The sequence below is a fragment of the Macrobrachium nipponense genome, chromosome 42 (assembly GCF_015104395.2).
Source record: "Macrobrachium nipponense isolate FS-2020 chromosome 42, ASM1510439v2, whole genome shotgun sequence".
Taxonomy (NCBI): domain Eukaryota; kingdom Metazoa; phylum Arthropoda; class Malacostraca; order Decapoda; family Palaemonidae; genus Macrobrachium; species Macrobrachium nipponense.
This window is the reverse complement of record NC_061103.1, coordinates 35319561-35340756: the sequence shown is the minus strand read 5'-3', so window position 1 is coordinate 35340756 and position 21196 is coordinate 35319561. Positions and strand designations below refer to the sequence as shown.

General features: G+C 34.6%; 1 protein-coding gene across 5 annotated transcripts; it reads left to right on the top strand.

Moving 5' to 3' along the window:
• The first annotated feature begins 836 nt into the window (after positions 1-836).
• On the top strand, positions 837-20516 carry LOC135213099 (mitochondrial ornithine transporter 1-like). Of its 5 annotated transcripts, none has more exons than XM_064246973.1 (8): positions 837-985; positions 13746-13874; positions 14929-15015; positions 15370-15611; positions 15804-15950; positions 16442-16622; positions 16909-17058; positions 19790-20516. In XM_064246973.1, the coding sequence occupies exons 3-8, from the start codon at positions 14967-14969 to the stop codon at positions 19906-19908; spliced, it is 888 nt and encodes a 295-aa protein (XP_064103043.1). In that variant the 5' UTR covers positions 837-985; positions 13746-13874; positions 14929-14966; the 3' UTR covers positions 19909-20516. The 5 variants fall into 5 exon arrangements, with proteins under 5 accessions (XP_064103043.1, XP_064103045.1, XP_064103042.1 ...); XM_064246975.1 differs by lacking the exon at positions 837-985 and adding an exon at positions 1430-1549; XM_064246972.1 differs by lacking the exon at positions 837-985 and adding an exon at positions 5963-6384.
• Positions 20517-21196: the final 680 nt, after the last annotated feature.

Below are 21196 nucleotides of genomic sequence, written 5' to 3'. Positions count from 1 at the left end.
TAAAGAAAAATTACCCAATTGGGGTGAGGTAGCTATACAACTCTGCAAAATTCTCTCTCTCTCTCTCTCTCTCAGTCTTTTGTTTGTGTATGGATTGTCGTTAAATAAAAACTATTCTTGTCAGAGGTTTTAAAAGTCACGTCCATGATCGGTGATCTTGGAAAACATAGGCCTACTAATAATACAGGGTCATGCACCTATAAGCAAGGTATTAAAGTTCTCTCTTTCGTTGTACGTGTATAAGTCCATAACGGTTTCCTGTTAATGTTCAGCTGCAAAACAACAATAGCCCTACATACATCGACATTAGTTTCATGTTATTCATTCATGTTATTCAATGAGCACCGGCCTTGGAGATGAGGCGCTCTCAACGTTTTCGTTCATCGGCGAGTCCGTCGACTTTTCCTCGTCCGTGTGTGACGTCCTATAAGAAGCTATATTATTGGAACTAGATTTCTTTTATTTTTATGAGGTTTTGAAACCTAATATCAAATATAAATTTTTGAATTTACTTATGTAATTTAAAAACCAATTACTACAAATTATTTGTCAGTGGTAGTGCTTAAGTTTTGGATTAAAACTTTAGTTTTTTCCTTGACTTCTTTCTGGGTCAAACTCTACGTAAATTTATTAAATGTTCCTATATCACTCTGGAAATTACTTTCTCTCTTGCCATTCTCTCGTGTAATACTATATCTATAAGACTAGAAATTTTATTCTAATAAAAAAAAAACGCATTTCTGTTCGTATAATGTAGGAATAAAGTTATTGCTGGGTGAACGAAAACAACTGGAATTGTTTGCGTGAGTGTCTATGGCGTCAAATGTCAAAAATATGACGAGTCTGAAAGTGACCACGGTACGCAGAGTATTACAAGGCAGGATGAATTAGTGGGACGATTCAGGAACTTCCTGGTTTGTACGAATCTTTAGGCTTTGGCTCTAACGGCGTCATTCCTCTCACAAAGTTCAAAATTCTTATTCAAGTAAGTACTATGGCTATTTTACTGAGAACGTTTGTAGCCCAGCTGAATGACATTACAGGATAAACTCTTAGGCCAAAACTAGCATTTTCCAAGCCTGTCAAAAGCTATTGTTCATTTGTAACTTCTATAATATTATAGACTGAGCAGACCTCTACCGTAAGGTACCTTTTCCCCAAAAGTTACATTGTTTATCTCTCCTGAAATCTATCGACGTGTTACCAGTCTTTTTCTTTTGGTAATATTTTCGTGAAGATTCATTCATAAATTTGTGTAGCTTTATTTAACAAACAAACGAACTCAGCCGCCAATAAAACCCTCTCGTCGGAGATAGTTGTGCCCTAATGTTATGAAATGTCAAGTAAAAGTATAATACAATTGGATAATCGTGTGTAACAACCGAAGAATAAGAACTAATCTAAGTAAAACTGGGGGCGCATTAATCCAGTTACGGAACTCAAATAATCAGTGATGTTTCTACTCGGTCTTGAAGCTGTACATTGATTTGAAGCTCCAAGTTTTTACCACGACGACACTCATAGGACTTCAGCTATATCGGCTTGTATGGTACTATTCTATTCTTCGTACAATTCTCCTTACAGCTTAGTTTCGTGCCGCTTTTTAAGACGAATATTTGTACTAAGTAACCATCCATCAGGATAACGTAATGCAGTGTTCATGTCGGTTTCTTTTTATCTTGTTCGAAGAAAAGAGTTGGCGTACCTCAAATGTGCAGGAACCACGCGAATGTCTACAAAGACAAAAATACGGATGGCGCTAGACTGAAAACGCACTCATGCGCACACATAAACACATACACGTAACTTTGCTTACAGCCATAGTTCCTAACAATGATCTGAACCGTCACCAGAAAACGATTAGATGCACAGGGACGGCACTGCATTCATTGTTCAGTGACGATTCAGAAACTTTCTCGAATCGTACTTTCTGGGGGGAAATGGCTATATCATCCGGGTCATCAAAAGGTCACAGACGTTCCGCGTGTCCATTACTTATGCCTATGAATGGAACAACTATAAGTGGACTGACGTACAGGTTTTATTCTATCTTGTTTCCATTCCCTAAGATCGTACAACAAAGTGTTCAGGTGCTCTCCCAGCGCTGTTCAAATTCACTTATCGTACACGGAAAGGGTAAAATAGTCACATTCTTGAGTCTATTCTTCGGAGAAAGCCCATACGTAGAATGTGTATGCGGAACCGTAATTAGACCAAATAAAAGTCAAACAAATATTTATAAACCAAAAAGAATCGAGTGTCCAGAAAGCAAATAACTAAAAGTATTGAAAAATTAGAGGCTTGGCCAATATAATCTTTTCAGTTCGAGCTAAAAGAATATTTATTTCGACATATAATTTTTGAGACTTAGATTCAAGGTGGGTTCTCGATTTAAAGAAGCAACAAGTGGTATTAAGACACCACTGACGAAAATGTCGAAATAAAACATTCGTGACTGGAATTTTGATGGAAATAATGAGCCTTACTGCTTATGCGTTCAGGCTGGTTATAAGAATGACGTCATCTCAGCAGGAAGTGGATATTTGATATTCAAATTGTGACACCGAAAGTCATTAAAGGATTTATATATAAAAAAATTTGATAACACCCCACTTCTGTACTTAGAAAATGTTTCATATTAGGATAACCTGATGGATCAGTGGAAGAGGCGAAGAGATAGGGTAAAGTTGCTGTGAATCGGAATATTTCCACAGAGAAGTATTGAAAATGGAAAGACAGTGACACTAGACTACTAATTAGGATGGTCGATCTCTGGTTGAACTGAAAACGGCCATGTAGACAATGTATACGGTCTACCTGTGTGTTTCTACAGTTTCGCCGTGTTTTGAACTAGTCCGTCGGGAGTCAAATGGCCTTATGCCAGCAAGGGCTCTTGCTCATAGGGCAGCCCGTAATCTTTTAGTACTATCCCCTCGGGGATCGAATGTGGTAAAATGCACTTAGGAACATTTGACCCCCAACGGGCTAGTACTAAACACGGCGAAACTGTAGAAACACGCAGGTAGACCGTACATAGTCTACTACATGGCCGTTTTCAGTTCCACCAGAGATCGACCATCCTAATTAGTAGTCTAGTATCTTTGTCTTTCCATTTTCAATACTTCTCTGTGGAAATATTCGTCTCATCTGTTAAGCGGCCCTTCCATGTCATAGACTCATTCCTTTTCCGTCTAAATATACATCAACAGTTTCTGTGCTCAAGTTAGGCCTATAATATAATCCTATAGTGAATGTGGCACTCACTACTTTTTTTAAGTGACCTAGTTTGGTTCAGAAAAGTATAACCATTTCCCGTTAAGAGAGAGAGAGAGAGAACTCATTAGCACTGGACTATTTTATTCCCAGAATGCAATGTAGCCTTGCATAGCTTTCAGCTCAAATGAACTATCTCAAAAATGGTTAGACGTGTAATAGTTTACTCTCACAAATAATCATTATCAGAATTGTTTCATTCCTCTATTTTCAATACGGTTTCTATTTCGAGTCAGGTTATTCCTTAAAGGCTTTTCACCTTAATCTGACAGGATCCTGCAATGACTTGTGCCGACAAGAGCCCTGTAAATGATAGGCCTATTCTCAATACTAGACGCAGGACTCAGAAAACACGGAAACAGGAAGAGAACGATACTTGTGGTTTGAGACAACATGTAGAGTGAACCGGTTAAAAGATGATGAGCCTTGAAAGTTTATCAACTCTTAAATTCACGAATGACCTTGGCCATAACCACACTCTTAAATGCGTCTGCGCAACATTGAACAGACGTGTTTTCTATGGTCTTGGCACTATTGCTGTCAGTATAATGGCCTGAGTTACATAACTGGTTACAGTTAGTACTTGTATGTGTCTGTTTAATGTTTCCGTGTACAGTAACGTGCTAGTATCAGTATCTGCAGTTTACATTTACATATTTTTGAAGTGTAGTACGTTTATTTAATTGAAGATGCACAGGTGATAGTTTTTACGATAGTTTAAATCACAGTCATAAAAAAATGGAAAAGGAAATGTGCCATCAAATAGACATTTGGCAGCCTTGGTCTTATTTTGTATTATTTGGCATCGTACGTTCTCTCACTGACGTCTGTGTGCTGACGTTCTCTGCACAACTAAGATGGTTCATCAAGGAGCCTTCGATATTTTTATCTCGTCTACCCTGTTATTCTCGTTAAGTCCTAATTCATAAAAGTTCTCGACAAAACAAGAAGACAATTTGTGGCGTGCCTCAACTTCTCACCAGCACGGTGATAAGAGATATCGTGAGAAAATCAAGTGTTTAAATTTCATGATGGTAGCATTTTTACAACAACATGAATAAGTAATCACACACACACACACACACAAAAAGGAAAAAAGTTCCTGTTCAGGGTTAGTGGACAGTTGCCAAGTGGGTCATTCTTGCCAGTGCTATTTCGAGGTCACATGCGTCGTTCTACAGAATCAGGGTTACCGCAAAGTCCGCACATCACCGAGAAATTATAGCTCCGCACCGGGATGTGTAGTGTTAATTTCCACTTCCTAGCATACTTATATCGAAACTTATTCGGTTATAATCAGTTAAATCACTTCAACTAATGCAATTGCCTAATGCATATTTGCAGTTGTTTTCTCAAAATAAATAAGTAAATAAATAAATAAAATAAAAACTCATTAAACATGACTAAGTTTACAATAATGTAAGTCAGCCTTCACCCTGAGATTAATTCACAAATTAATTCAATTTTACTAAACTATATGTATGTATATATATATATATATATATATATATATATATATATATATATATATATATATATATATATATATATGAAATTACAAACGCAAATTGAAGATTTGGGCTGGACTAAAGATGAATGCATTTTAAAACATCACGTTTGGGTTACGTCATATGCTGTTGTCAAAATCAGTTCTTAATTAACAATCGCATGATCGTATTTGATATTGGCGCGTGAACACTCGAGACTAGTGAAAATGGTTAATTTTTCAAAAATATTAGTACTTTCAAAAATATCATATAATTTCAATCATTTTTCATTGATGAAAAAAAGTTTTAAAAGCATAAATATATATGCGGACCTACAGCGCCGCACACGTGAGGAGTGCAGACCTCAGCTCTGCATTCAATGACTCCCCCTCGAATCTTCTCCGCACTTTTGGTCGTTTCTCCGCACTTTGGCAACACTGTACAGAATAGACAAACAAAATGGGAAAGTTTCGGTTGCGTTCTGTTTAGGAAGGAGATGCCATTATTAAATTCTATATAAAAAAAATAAAGCTCTCGTCCAAGCAGATGTTTCTATATAATTTAGCAAATCAGCATTTGGACTTTGAAATTGTATATTGGGTACAGGTTATATTAGTCTAAATTTTCTTTCTATTATTACCTAGACTTCCCCTCGTCTTAGGCTGTAGACCTTCATAAATAATCAAATAATTTATATAGCCCGATTAAGATATACGTCAAGTCAAGAATCTTATCTGTAAATAGCATTTATAGCAAAAATATCATTGGTAAGCCTAAGCTAGTGCTCAGAAGAACTCTAAATAAATTTCTGAAATTACATAAACTGGTTGTAAGTTGCCATGACGTCATAAGGATTTCTGATGTCTCATTGGTCAGTGTCTTGGGAGTGTCTACGAGCGCATTGTGGTCTACGTAGAGTTTACTTGGGAATTTAAGAAGCGCTTCAGTATAGATTAAAATATGGAATAGCCTACAGGTTGCTATTTTATGATGGATGTGCATAGGCAAAAAAGGCTACGGTAAAGCACACCTTTCCTCCCTCTTGTTGCCACAATCCAAACTGAGTTGAAATTAGTGGTAAAAAAAAAATTGAAAATACGTTTATGCCACACTGGCACCCGTGCCCGCATGATCCTTACGTCACAAGAGCCTATACCCAATTTTGAGGGGAAAGATCGCCTTCTCTTTCTCTCTTTCTTTCCCCTGCTTTCCTCACCAACTGGAAGTCAAGGTCACGTTTCAATCTAGCGTATGCAGTATGATGTAACCGTATTCGTACGAGGCCGAGAAATAACCGAATGAACAGTTTCACTTCGGTGACGCCAAAATTAAACGTTGGCACCTCCAGGGTTCTCTCTTCTACGGCCTCCGGCCGGCGCGCAGAGAGTGCTGACTTCGAAACAGAAACTTTGAGTCAGTACTGCTATGGTCTCTTTCGTACCTAGACCTATACCTACAACTGAACCGGACTCATCTACGTTTAACAATCTGCTCGACAACGTTTAAGGTTAAACAATCAGTTTGATTGACAATTATTTGTTCAGTGATAAGAACATTTTGTTTTGCTTGTAACAGACAGAACTGAACGTGGATAAGTGATAGTGCAGTTTGTCCCACCAGACAAGTAAGTGCATTCTAGATCTCATCGTTCCTTGTTTACAAATTCGGACTGTGGAATGGCTTTAGATAAGAAATGATAATTACTTAGCAAAATATAACGCAGATTCTTGCATGTTTCTTTTTACTGTTAACAATTTCCTATGTTGTGTTTTGAGGGATTTAGATAATTTCTTGTGAATCTCTCTGGTGATGCTCATGAAACCCTTGTTTATTACATAATTGTAGTACTAGTCGGAATTAACATACTGCATAATCACAAACATGCAGATGTGGGTTTATCAACATGCACACACACATGCACGTATATATATATATATAATATATCTATATAATATATATATATATATATATTATATGTATATATATATATATTATTATATAATATATAGATATATATCTATATATATATATATTATATAATATTGTATCATATATATATATATATATAATATATATATATATATATATATATCTTACAATTCCACATTGGTCCCGTAGACAAAGTATGTAAGAGATCATCACGTGGAAATGAAAGGAAGAGGTACCAAGATTTTCAGCTTTTATTCCAAAGACATCTTCAGGGTACTCCTGAAGATATATATATATATATATATATATATATATATATATATATATATATATATATATATATATTTTGTATGTATGAATGTATGTATGTATATTAAAGGTAGCACATGAAATCACAAAAAGGGTGTTTTTATGACCTTCCCTATTCGATAGAATTGTTTTAACAAAATATTTTATAGGCATATATATATATATATATATATATATATATATATAGAGAGAGAGAGAGAGAGAGAGAGAGAGAGAGAGAGAGAGAGAGAGAGTATGTGTGTGAAAACTTTGGCTGTAGTGACAATACACGGCTTCCTGTAAAAGGTCAGTTTGGTGGTGACCTCAGATAAGTCGAATTTCAAACGACAGGATTATCAAGGGTCGATGGAAAACAGACCAGTGCTAATCTTTACATATCGTCCGCTTGTAGATTGAATTACACACTGTTTCTGGGATGTTATTGTGTTGACCTTTGCCCAGTTAATACACTGACCAGTTAAGCCAGTGGATGGCCTGGGTAATATTTGTGTATACCCTATTGAGACTGCAGTTTTATATACAATTTTGTTTTTATATACTGCTTATAGATGTTTGGTGAAAATAAATTAAGTTACATTCTGAAAACAGGATACCGAGCATTCAGTTGATATCGTCCATAGCGACACTTTTAATTAAGATTTTTTTATATGCAGTATATATTAAAAAATTACACATGTTCGTTTCTCAGCATTGGTATGGCATCTTAATAACATTCTTGATTTTTTTTTAATATCATTCTATTCTTAAGAAAATTAAATATGTGTCACTTTTAAATCTAAGACCACTCTGAAAAATATGTTAATTCAAAATGCTCCCATGGACGATAATAATATAATGTAGATGTGTTTATCTGGACCAAACGTATGAAAACAACACAACATAAGATTGTTGTCTCAAAAGGGTCTACACAAACAATACTTTGGCTTAGCTATGGTCAGTGTCTTGACTGGTCAAAGGCCGCCACAGTAATCCACGTTAATACCTTTGCCCTTAGAAATATCCAGAGAAGATTGTATTAATCTCTTTTTCTTGAATCTGACTTAGGTACCTCAGGTCATCGAGAAACTGACCTGGTTTGGAAAGCCTTTTTATTTTTTGTCAGGTTTTTATATATATTTTTTCCTTTGTTGGTTATATACATATTTTATGGGCATCACGTCTTACCTGTCGTGGTATATATATATATATATATATATATATATATATATATATATATATATATATATATATGCGAATACCGCGGGAAAATGATAGTCAGAAATCCAAGCGCTTTCGTCTTTACTCAGACATCGTCAAGGAGCTCCTTGACGATGTCTGAGTAAAGACGAAAGCGCTTGGATTTCTGACTATCATTTTCCCGTGGTATTCGCTTATTTATGAAGTCACGTGCATCTACTGTGATTTTTTTTAAGCATATATATAATATATATATATGTATATATACATATGTATATATATATATATATATATACATAATATATATATATATATATATATATATATATATATATATATTATATATATGCTTAAAAATCGCAGTATTTTATATACGCAAACATTAAGCACGGTATTTATTTCCGAGGCAGAGCGAATTGGATATTGAACGACATTTGTAGGCATATATCCATATATATATATACATATATATATATTTATTATATACTATCAAATAACCGTATATATAGATATATATTATATATATATATAATGCTTACAAATGTCGTTCAATATCCAATTCGCTCTGCCTCGGAAATAAATACCGTGCTTAATGTTTGCGTATATATAAAATAACGGCGATGCGGTAAATATTCATTTATACATTCATCGCGTTCATAATTTTCGTGATTCGCTTGTACATACACACGAATATATGATATATATGTATATATATGTAGTCTCTGTGTTTGTGGACTTCATTAGAAACAGCTTGATTTTAGGCTTCAGATTTTTCAATCTCTTTCCCGCGCAACTTGATCTCACGTCAAGGTGACCTGCTCTTCGTTATGTATCACGTCTACTTTCGTGCATAAGAAAATACCGAAAAATCATTTCCATGTGCAAAAAATGCAAACGGAAATTTTGCTGTTGAATTGTTTGTTTATTGCTTAAAAGATGTGTTCGTTTGTACAGATATTCTCACCGAGAGTGAAAAACTCAAGGGTTTAGAAGCAGCTGACACTATTCTTCTATAATGAACTAATCGATAAGGCCATTCTATTTAATCCTCTCTCTCTCTCTCTCTCTCTCTCTCTCTCTCTCTCTCTCTCTCTCTCTCTCTCTCTCTCTCTATATATATATATATATATATATATATATATATATATATATATACTATATATATATAGTATATAAATATATATATATAGTGTGTGTGTGTGAATGAAAGTGTAATCGTGTGAATTTAGACCACTGAACTTAACATACATTAGCCTGAAGTCAAACTGAAAGAGAGAGAGAGAGAGTTGCTGCATGTGTCGATTAATAGCTCTAATCTTGTACTCGCAAGCAAAACCAGTGTTTGGTTCATGACAGGACTGACTAGTGCAAGAAGCGTTCTTGCAATCGGTTACTGTAACGCTCCTATCAGCGTTCGGATTTTCCCTGTATATTTAAGTCTCGATAACTTAACATCCTCTCTCTCTCTCTCTCTCTCTCTCTCTCTCTCTCTCTCTCTCTCTCTCGTCGTGGTGCAATTATGGTTGACAACTGAGGAACTACTCTCACTTGATCTTTACACCGTAAGAGGAAAGAATGTTGAGTTCATATCCCCCCCCCTCTCTCTCTCTCTCTCTCTCTCTCTCTCTCTCTCTCTCTCTCTCTCTCTCTCTTCATCTGTGGACCTAAACATTGAATTGGGTTCTATCTTGAGGGAAAGAGCACACACACACACACAATGATAAAAACCTTCAAGAATAACACTTAAAAGTAACAAATGTGATTTTCGTTTTGATACGAGATAAAAGTTCATTCATTTAACCCGCGTGAGGTCGAGCTGATAACTTCCTCCGTCGTCGAGGTTCTTTGAGAATGTGTATTACTCCTTTACCAGTTAAGATTATAGTATACAATTCCTATCATCTCCGTGGTCCAGTGGTTACAATTGCACAATCTCGGTTGACTAACGAGAACCCATAGATCGATCCTTGTGTGTGAGGGCATTCTGAATTGGACTGGCTGGGTTCTGTATACTGGTGATAAAGGCGTATAAAAAATGAAATAAATCACATCTTCATTGCTGTAATGAAAGAATAAATTATGAAGATTCCGATAGTAGTCATTTAACTTGGAGGCCGCGGTGCTAGGCACTGCTTTAGACTTGGTATCATTATGAATAAGGAAATGATAAAGAATAACCCGTTAAATGGGTTTCCTTTTAGGCGTGTTGCGTCACGCGGGCAATAGTCGGAAGAGAATGACGTTATGCCCTTTGTCATTTACATATTCATCTGGTTTACTGATTTTTTCCTAGATATTCGTATAAGCAGCATGGCTCACTTGTGAATTCATTAGGAGAGAGATGAGGATGTCGAATAGTGGCAAAGTTTGTAACTTTTATTTTCTGTTTTACTAGTTTATTTATATGTTTATGCATTTATTTATTTACTCATTAAATTTTCTTTTTCTTATAATAACTGATATCTCCTTTCTGTATTTCCTGTTATCGTCTGTGGCTTCTTCCAAATGAACGCCAAATTCTGTGACGTCCTCCAAATGAACGCCAAATTCTGTGACGTCCTCCAAATGAACGCCAAATTCTTTGCAAGCTTGAATTTCAAGTCAGGGGCTTCTGTAGGAATGTTCCGTATAAACAAGGGTATAATTCCTGAATAATAATAATAATAATAATAATAATAATAAAGCTTTTGACACTTTATCATCGAAAATCAGATAAATGAACTCCTTACAACTACTGTGTACACACAACGCACTATAGAGACTTTGCCAAGTTTCTGCCGTGCATCGGGTCACAAGTATTTTACTTCTGAACGGAAACGGACAGAAAAATAGAGGTATATTTCTCAGAAACAAAAACTTATTATGTCGCTAGAGGATACGATGTATAGAAAGTAGAGCAAAGGAAGGAAAGGGTGAGTTTCATCCACTTATAGTTATACGAAAGGCATGAATGACTTCAAGATAACTCGTGTCTCTAGACCTCGACTCGATCGTGCCGAGCTCTCTCGGTGGTTTTGCTCGTCCTGTGGCGTAAGACTGCTTCCGAAATGGATGACGGATGTCGTATTGTGTAAGAAGTTGAAGTTTTCAGCTAAAACATATCTAGCAACACTTGTTTTGATGTTTCGTTTCATGAAAATCATAGAAATAAAAGTGGAAAGAGAATGAAGTGATCCGACGCTTTTTTTTCGATGTAGATTGATAACTGTAGTTACTGTGTGTAGTTCTTGCATTTCGAAGAAGGTGAAGCATAGATAACACACCAAAGTACCACCTGCTTCTCTTCAGTTCTTTGAGCAACCAATTATGTTTTCAAAGTAAATGTCTCATCCATCAGTTAGAGGATGAATGTGTTAGCGAAATATTATGTTTTGTTTTTGTCTTTAACACCATTTATGAGAAGAATCTGTTTTTATACTAAAACTTTTCACGAATGAAGTAGTCAACATTTTATAAAACTCTGAAAACATGATGGAAGAGTTAATGCAGTAGATGGCTTCTAAATAGCATAATGAGAATGTGCTACTATAAACAAGCTCAACGAAAACGAGACTTAGGCTCGAATATTTTATGCAAAACTAAGGGATCAACGCCCAGATTCTTTTTATCTATCGCAGTCTTATAGAGAGAGAGAGAGAGAGAGAGAGAGAGAGAGAGAGAGAGAGAGAGAGAGAGAGAGAGAGAGAGAGAGAGAGAGAGAGAGAGAGAGAGAGAGAGAGATGATCGTATAGTTAGCAACGTTTAGCCTTGTCAATCAATCCTTGGTTACTTGGTTCTGGAAGACCAACATGAAAAGTAACCGTTGCCTGCACAGAGAGCCACTGAATATCAGTGGGGCTGAGATAACAATCCTATCCCAGATGAAGAAGACTTGCTGGAAACTATTTTCTATTTGATTTTGTGATAAGTGTGAAACCGTTCATTCAGTCTTCTTTACTCTGGGATGCAGATTAATACAGTATTTTAAGGTAAAGTAAATGAGAATTATTTGTTCAGTAATTATTTGGTAAAGATTAAGCGGGCCTTATGTCTGCACAGTTAGTGAGAGGCCCAAGTACTGCTAGTTGAAGAAATAAACTAAAAATAAAGGTGTAGATCCCTGCAATGCGATTACCACAATTTGATTAAATACTAGATTCATTTGGCGATGTTTGTCTAAGAACTGTATTTCTGTTTATAAATAATGGGTTAATGACTTATCCTTTGAAAATACTAAGCACTAATACCCGTTAATGTAAAAAAAATGGCTTTACAAAAGAGCTTAGATGTGTAGAAAACGTAACCAGTTGCGTCATCCATGTAAACATAAACAACTCCCCTCTTGTTTGGCTTCGGGCTAAAAGACAAAAATTCTTGAATTTGAGAGTGAAACACGTGACATTATGAAAATTAATAATAAATTCCTTACGTGCAAGCATGATGGACGAATAGATATTATGAAAATCAAATATGAATTGGACTTTTCATACAGAAAATAGGGTAGTTTTAGACGGGTCAGATAGACCAGCCCACGAAAATGAAGACCCTAGACTTGAGCATGGGTATGGGCAGTCTCGTATGCGGTGTACCCTATACGGGCTACCAAGACGTTGAGCAAGTCATGTGCCGTTTACATAATTGTACATCATTTAATTCATATTGGTAAGCCACCAGATTCTAGGCAACCTGCCGGTCAGGCTAATTTGCCAAGGCGGCGGGGTTAGGCTAAAATGTTACTATCCTACTAGGCTACATACCCATAGTATTCCACAATAGCTCAATGATTCTTGATTAAAGTTTTACATTCAACCATTATCATATTTTGGAACTGAAAACGTAATTTTAGCCTAGGTACTAGGCTACATTGTAATGTGTGCTTTGAATCTTTCCAACATTCTGTGTTTTTCATAAATTACCTACCTACCCAACAACTGCTCAAAATCATATACCTACGTGGGTAAGGACCAGGTACCCTAGGTTAGGTTAGGTCATTTTCGAGTGAACCAGTACCTGTAACATTCTAAACGCTCTAGCTAGCCTATAAACCAGGAAAATTGTAGTCCTACCTATTTCACACTGCCCAAATATAATAGTAGCTTAAAGTAAAATTCTATTGGTTCTTGATTTAGCATATCAGTAGGTTAATGAAGTGAGTAGACTTATACTAGGTATTTTAGATCATTCTAAAACAATCACCTCAAAGCATTTATCACCAACATCGGGTTAAGTTGCAACAAAGCTGTTTAAATATGTTGTTTCTAACAACAGCTTTCAAAGCTTAGTGGAAATGTATTAAATGCATGTGAATGCTGATATATTTCACGATCACGGAAGTATATAGTTAATGATTACAAAAGAGATGGAAAAATAAGCAGGCTAGACTGCAACTCATAGGTAGCCACTAGCAAAGCAAATTAATGTGAGTAAATTCAGTATACCTAGCAAATATACTAAATAAATAAATTTATTGTTCTGTATTTTTTTGTTTGGTTTAGTTATGTAGTTAGGATATTGTAATGAATAACCCTGCTGCCTAACATTTTGAATATTTTATGTAAAATAAGCATGCTAATATAAAGATGCTTATTACAGGCTAGTAAAACATGTGATGGTTAATGCTGTTACCATTTCAAGAAGTCGTCATGGAGTGAGGAAACTATTTTGTAAAAAGGACTTTTCATATCACTCAACTCTATAATTTAAGCTTTCTTATTGATAAAGGTAAGTGTAAGTGAAGTTTTAATAACCAAAATTTATTGTTTGTAGTAAGGTATTGTCATAAAATAATTAACACTTTCAGTGATATTTAAATGGTGATTGCACACTTTTTAATTTTAATTTTGTTTGCGTTTATTTCTCCATTTCAGTATTATCATTAACTTATTTGAGTTAAAATTTACTTGGTTTCTTCCATTGTTGTTGTTAAATTTAAGTAAATCTGGATGTTACAATTTTTTTTAAACTTCAACAAAACACTTTTGCAGAAGTCTTATATTGAATAGTGTTCCTATTAAAAAGTGATAAAGTTAAGAGTAGAAGAAAATCTGAAGTGGACGGTATTTTCATGAAAAACCATCGAGTAACACAAACTTTATGATTAGCTTGTTTAACATAACTTTTTAAAACAGGAAAATGTTAGTTGAGAGAGATTTGTACCTGAAACTTTAATCAAAACTTAGAAAAGCATGTTTGAGACATTATGGCATAGTCCTTGATTCTCTTTTTTGTTTTCTCTCGAAGTAGTGAATAGCATGTCATTCAAAATGACTCCACTTCCCCAAATGGTTGCACAGGAACCAAAACTAAATGATAACAATATCATTAAACTTCTTCAATTCAACTAACTTGCACAAATGAAGCTGTGAGTGCCAAGCAACATAGATCATGAAGAATGTCAAAATACATTCCAGATTAATGCATGTGATAAAGGCATTAGTGCTATTTCTTTTATTCTACCGTAGCACTAGATCCAGATTGAAGTGTTTTACCTTATATTTATTATATTTTATCATCTGTAAATAAATTTTTTTTAAAATACAGTAACAAATTTATACTGAATTAGTTGTTAGTTATTTTTGAAAACATTAGTTTGTCATACCTTAAGCTCTTTCTGTTTCTCATGCTTTTTATATTTATAGAAAACTATATAAGCAATTATGTGGATCTCAGAATTATTTTCACTAATACAATCTACAAATATCGTTAAATATTAAATTCACTATACATTTGAGAGCGAGATAGAGATAGTATAGCATGTGCATTTTGTCTCTTGCAGATTTTGTACCATACAAGGTATCATTGTCCAGTTTCACAATGCAACATCACAAGGATGCATTTATTGACCTCATGGGTGGCTCCATGGGTAAGTATAAAAAATAAGTATAACACTTATATTACCAGGAAGATTTATATTGTCATTGATACTAAATGTTGTCCAGAAATTTTAATTTACTTTGATTAATGGACATATTGGTTTGAACAGAAAACATGGAAAACCTTGAAAGACCTACTTCTCACCAACTTTTCAAACTTATGAACAGGTAAATAAAAAAAAAAAAACAAGAATGTATTGTAGTACAGTAAAGGCAGCCTATTATGAATATTTTAATTTAATACTGCTTGATTATAATTAGGCCTTTATTTTATTTGCAGAATTTCATGTTAAACTCTCTCTATACCCTGTTCAGTATAATGACTTTAGATAATTGATTTATAGGAGGAGTTGCCTGTGTGTATGTTGGTCAGCCATTAGACACTGTAAAAGTAAAGATGCAGACATTCCCAGAACTTTACAAAGGAATGGTCGGCTGCTTTCTTCAGACATTCAAACGAGATGGCATACGTGGCTTGTATGCTGGAACTGTACCTGCCCTGGCAGCAAATATTGCTGAGAATTCTGTTTTATTTGCTTGCTATGGAATCTGCCAGAAAGCAGTTGCGTATGGTACTGGTGCAAAGGTAATTACTTTTATTTTAGGTGTCATTAAATTATTCTAGTGCGTTCTGTAGTTATGCAATTTCTACTCACAGTCAACAGATGTCAAGTTAGACAAATGTCAGAATGTTCTGAGGGGTTGCTATCATAGGACCAGTTATACATTAATTACATAGTCATTTATTCATGTTTCTTATGTTGTTAACTCTTCACAGAGTGTCCAAGACTTGTCTGTTTTGAGTAATGCAACAGCAGGATTCTTTGCTGCATTCTTTTCTTCACTCACCCTGTGCCCAACAGAATTAGTGAAGTGTCAGCTTCAGGCACTGAGAGAAGTGGCTTTGGCACAGAACAGAGAACCGGTAAGTCACTCAATATTTGATGTAGTACTTGATTAGAATGCGAAATTTATTTTACTGTTACATTCCACAAGCTTTATGGGTATAATTTTATAGCCCCCAGTTACCATCAAGGGACATTGAACAGTTGACCTACTTCCTTGCCTGCCTGGAGCTCATCATGCCCATTCATTTGCTAAGGACTATTATTTTAATAATATCTTGAATGATGAAGGTTTCAAAATTCATGTATATGCCTACTAGTAGTGAGAATTCAATATTTCAAGTGGTGGAGCCAAGGGTCATGTTTGTACTTTAAAATCAAAAGGTCAAATAGGAATATATCCTTTGCTATAATGTTTGAAGCATAAGGACGAACTTCATAGGAAGAGACTCCATATTCAGCCTGCATACTCTACTGATGAAGCTGATATACAGTAATCTAGTGACTGAATGTTGTCAAATATTGGTTAGTGTACTTCAAGCATTGCCCTAAGGGAATGTGGAATTTTCAGGATCGCATTGGACCTTGGCAACTTACACGCCAGATATTAAAGAGTGATGGTGTTCCAGGAATGTTCCGTGGTTTAACTTCAACATTCGCCAGAGAAATGCCAGGTTACTTCTTCTTCTTTGGTGGTTATGAAGCTAGTAGAGAACTCATGCGACCACCGGGAAAAACAAGAGATGAAATTGGTAGGATAATCTATAATTTTTAGAACAAGCTGAAAGTTTTCATTGAAGATTGGTGAGAGCATCATTCAACTAAATTTGCTTCAAAGAAGATATTTTTTTTAATAAAAGGGCTTTTTGTCAAATTGTAATTTTTAATATATTTCTAATACCACTGAGTTAGTCAAACTATAATAATGAAATAGTGATAATGAAATAAAGCTGCTATAAAAACCATGCAGGAGTATTGATTTCATTGGAAGTTGAATGCTTTGTACAGTTATATTTCATTGTGATTTTTCTTATGCAGGACCTTGGAGAACAATGTTGGCAGGTGGCTTTGCGGGTGTCACTCTTTGGGTCGCCATCTTTCCTGCAGATGTTGTTAAGTCTCGTATCCAGGTAGCAGGATCCACGGAACCCATGATGAAAGTATTTAAGAATATAGTGAGACAAGAAGGTATGCTATTTTATGTATTTAAATTCGTCTTACCAATTGCTTTTGTGAAGTGGAATTTCCTATTTATTGCTAATGGTTGTTTTAATAAAGTAGTCTGAAGAGACCACTGAGTCACTTCTAGATCACAGGAGTTGCCAGAAAAATTTTATCTTGAATAAGAGATGAGATTGAAGTAAGGTAAAGTTAAAGATGGACAGTTAGACAGAAAAAGACTAAAGGGAACAACTGGAAAGATGAAGGCTAAGGCCAAATAACACTGAAAAGACCCTGCAGTGTGATATGTAAGAAACACAGGTACACCTTAGGTCATATCCCATAAAGGGAGTAATAATTGTAAATTCTGTACCATTTAAGGGGGCTGGCCGGAACGCCTATATATGGAGGTATAGGGCGAAAAATGCAAAGTCATGAAAAAATTCATGGAGCTTCATATGGCAATTGAGAATACGTATACGAAATATTTCGTCAAAATTCCTCTTACTTTCGTAGTTACAGGGTGATTAGTTAACGTAACTCAATAAGCCTAAAACATTGATCCGTACAAGAAAATGCAATATTTCCTCTATTATCGTAAATTTTGATAATTATTGTCAAAGAAATTGGGAGAAATGGCATCTGTAGACATTCCCCGAGTCGAGAAGGAGACTTCAGGCCAAGTCCAGTGCTGATAATGAGTTAGTGCGATCACAGACTTCGAGTAGTCTACACGTTCCATTTCACCTCTGAAATACGCTTGCTTTTACGTATGTTTATGTATGTTTCGGCAAGAATTTCATCATGCCAATGAGGAAAAGACAAGGAAAACATCTCGCTAACATACAGACAAAGAAAAATCGCTCAAGTATTATTACAGAATATCATAATATATGCGTAGTTAGTGAAGAGAGAGGGGAGGGTTGCTTAGTAATGCCCCCGTCTTGCTTGACAGCACAAGTCATACTGTGCCCAAGGCTACGACGATCTTTGAGCAAAGAGATCTTAATTTATGATAAATAACAAAGTTTTGGTTTTTTAAAACCCAAAATGGAATATGAAATTCATAATAATCATGATTTATTAAATTGTCTTTGTAAAAAAAAAGAGTACGCTTTCGAGTTTCACCTCTTGACATTCTCTTGCATTTACGTTTGTTTATCTTTGTTTCGGGCAAGAATTTCATCATGCCAAAGAGGAAAATACAAGGAAAACATCTCGCTAACATACAGAAGAAGAAAATTCGCTGTGATAAGCCGAGTTAGCGAAGGGGAGAGAGAGAATTGCGTAGGAAGGAGTGCCCCATCTTGCCTCAAGCAGTGCCCCAGGCTGCGATATATGAGCAAAGGGATCATCATTTATGATTAAATTATGATAAATAAAAATAGTTTTGGTTTATAATACACAAAAAAGAAAAAATATACATTCATAATAATCATTATTTATTAAAACATTGTCTTTTATAGAAATACGAAGGAAAACTTTGAACGCCCGTATCTCAAAACTATACTTATTGACCTTCAAAATCTATCTTCTCACTTAGTTTTAAAGCTATAACATTGAAATTTGGTATATAACTCAGAAAGACATTATAGAACAATCAAATAGAGCCCTTTTTTCCAATTTTTGTTTCGTATTTTTTTTATAAATTTTTTTCTCCTGATTTATAGGGTTTATTTTTTACCATATTGAAAAACTTCATATCTAGCAAAAAAATGACTTTTAGAAAAAAAACTCTCCATTCGATTGGAGGTCTACATCAGGTCTATATATGGTAGTAATCCCAGGTCTTAATAATAAATATCAAGGGAGGAGATAGAATTTGAAAAATGGTTATTTTCGGGATAAATCGCCCTGGCGTCACAAAACCGAAGGTCAGAGGCGAAAATCATATGCGGTTTGGAGATGTCCCAAGTCACCTTATTAAGTGGTATTTATATCAAAGTCCTGTCCTTAAAAAAGGGCATTAGCCGGCCAGCCCCCTTAAAGTATTTGACTGAGTTTGATATTAGGTTTTGTGTTCCAAAACAATCCTTTTATCATGGTGGATGTCTAGAGGATTATCATTGGTAGGTAAACCACCATTAATTATTGCAGTTATAGTCAGTATATACAATTTATTTTGTAAATTGTTTTGTTTAGATGAACGTACTTCAGGAATTAGAATGCTCATAGTCAAGAATTTGCCTGGAGTTTTCATCAGTAGTCCAGAACAGGTTAAAAGATAGTACTGATAGAAGCATATGACACTGACAAGTTATTTCAGTTTGTAAACATTGTCTTATAACCTTAGTTCAGAATGTGAATAAAATTTAAGGTAGTGATTTATATGTCTTATCAGAATTTACTTTTTCAAATGTGCAATTGTTTGCTGCAGTTATGCAAAAGTTTTCCATTTTGTGTTCAATCCATTTCATGTTTATTCTGATATAAGCTGCTATAGCCAAATGAATAACCATTATCAAGACAATTTGTTACTGTAGTAACTAACTTTTTGGGAACAGAATTTGGACCAGTTAAGAATATATTACAAAAATAAATTTGGAGGATTATTGGTTTTGTTTATAATTATATAGGTAAATGGGAATAAAAGAGGACAGTTGTCCCTTTACAAGTTCATTGAGCACTGAGTGTGTATTAACGTTGAAATAAATTGTTATTGTTTTGCCTGTTGTGTAATAAATGAAACTAATGTTAACTTATCAGATATGATCAATTTACAAAGTGCACATTTTTGATAAATGATTTGTCTTTACAGGTGTTCTTGCACTGTACAACGGTTTGGGACCTACAATTGTGCGCACGTTTCCAGCCACTGCTGCATTATTCTTGGCCTATGAAGCAACAAAGAAATTCTTGCACAATTTAATGGATTAAATTGGAGAGTTTTCTTTAATATTCATTAACAATTTATCCTGTCTTCCATTTCTTCCCAAAAAGGGAGTTAAGGTACCTTTCCAGAAAATGGGTATTACTCTACCTAGTAAACCAAACCATTTAATATATAAACATCCTTGGTTTGCTTGATTTAGTCACTACAAATTAGTCACGTTGTGCCAGTTTAGGTTAAGGAAGATTACATTGAAATGAAATATTTTGCATAAGTCACTCAGTAGGTTATGAGCTAAACAGTCTTCATAATGTAGAAACTTACACAAGCTTTAAATCTCAATAATTACCAGAAACTTTTGTTCATGATCATAGATTTTTGAAGTCTGGTGAACTCAGGTTATATTTTGTGAGTTCAAATGTGAAATTCAGTACAATGGAAATTAATTTAACTATGCATTAATGAATCCACTTTGAGGTTGAACTTTTTCATTCGTGAGATATTTTCATAAACACATTTAAAGGAGTTCAGTTGATACAGTAAATGAGAAAATTCTGTATAGGTTTCTCCTTAGTCATTGATCTTTATGTTAGCCTAGATTGTTCAGTTGAAATTGTTAAATTTCTCATTAAATATTTCTGCTGCGTAAATTTAATTTGTTTGATTATACAAGTCCAGGAATACAGAATGCTAAATAAATTTTAAAATAAGGGATAATATTTTGCTGCATCATATTTGTTTCATGGGTTTGAATTAGCTGTCTAAAATAGTGCTGTTGCAAACAACTCATCTTAAAGTCATCAGCCAGATAATAACAGCCTTATTAAATTTGTTAGTGTTTTTAAGAGCTGATGTTGAAATAATTTTCTAGTTCTACTTTTGATGAAAATAGTGTTTGATTTTGTGTTTCATGAGAGCAGTATTGATTTGTATATTGAACATCATTAATTCTCATGGATGGGTGTGGCACTATTTAGATGAATGGTTTTCAAGATAAACACTCCTTGGAAATGATAAAAAAAATTGAATTTAGAATTATATTACCATAAATTTTTAGGGCTTTCCAGATTTTAATTAACAATAATTACAGTTTTTATTTCTTGTATTAATTTAATCTAAGTGTTCAGCTACCAGGAAGTATTTCGAAAAAATTAGCTTGTAGTGAGCATGCCAGATTTTCTTTTTCAAAACAAACTGATACGTTTCACACCATACCATTTATCTTTCAGGACTTTTTTTTTTTTTTTTTTTTTTCTGGTTCTTAAATATTCCATCCTCATGTGGTATATATTTGTATAAGCATTCATTTTTGCAAACATCCTATACCCAAACTAA

Bases quoted from the DNA above. Each gene is read 5' to 3' on its own strand.
- LOC135213099 (XM_064246973.1), top strand. From the start codon at position 14,967: ATGCAACATCACAAGGATGCATTTATTGACCTCATGGGTGGCTCCATG. The intron at 16,623-16,908 runs GTAGGATAATCT...TTTCTTATGCAG, and splicing joins AAAAACAAGAGATGAAATTG to GACCTTGGAGAACAATGTTG. The intron at 17,059-19,789 runs GTATGCTATTTT...TTGTCTTTACAG, and splicing joins GAATATAGTGAGACAAGAAG to GTGTTCTTGCACTGTACAAC.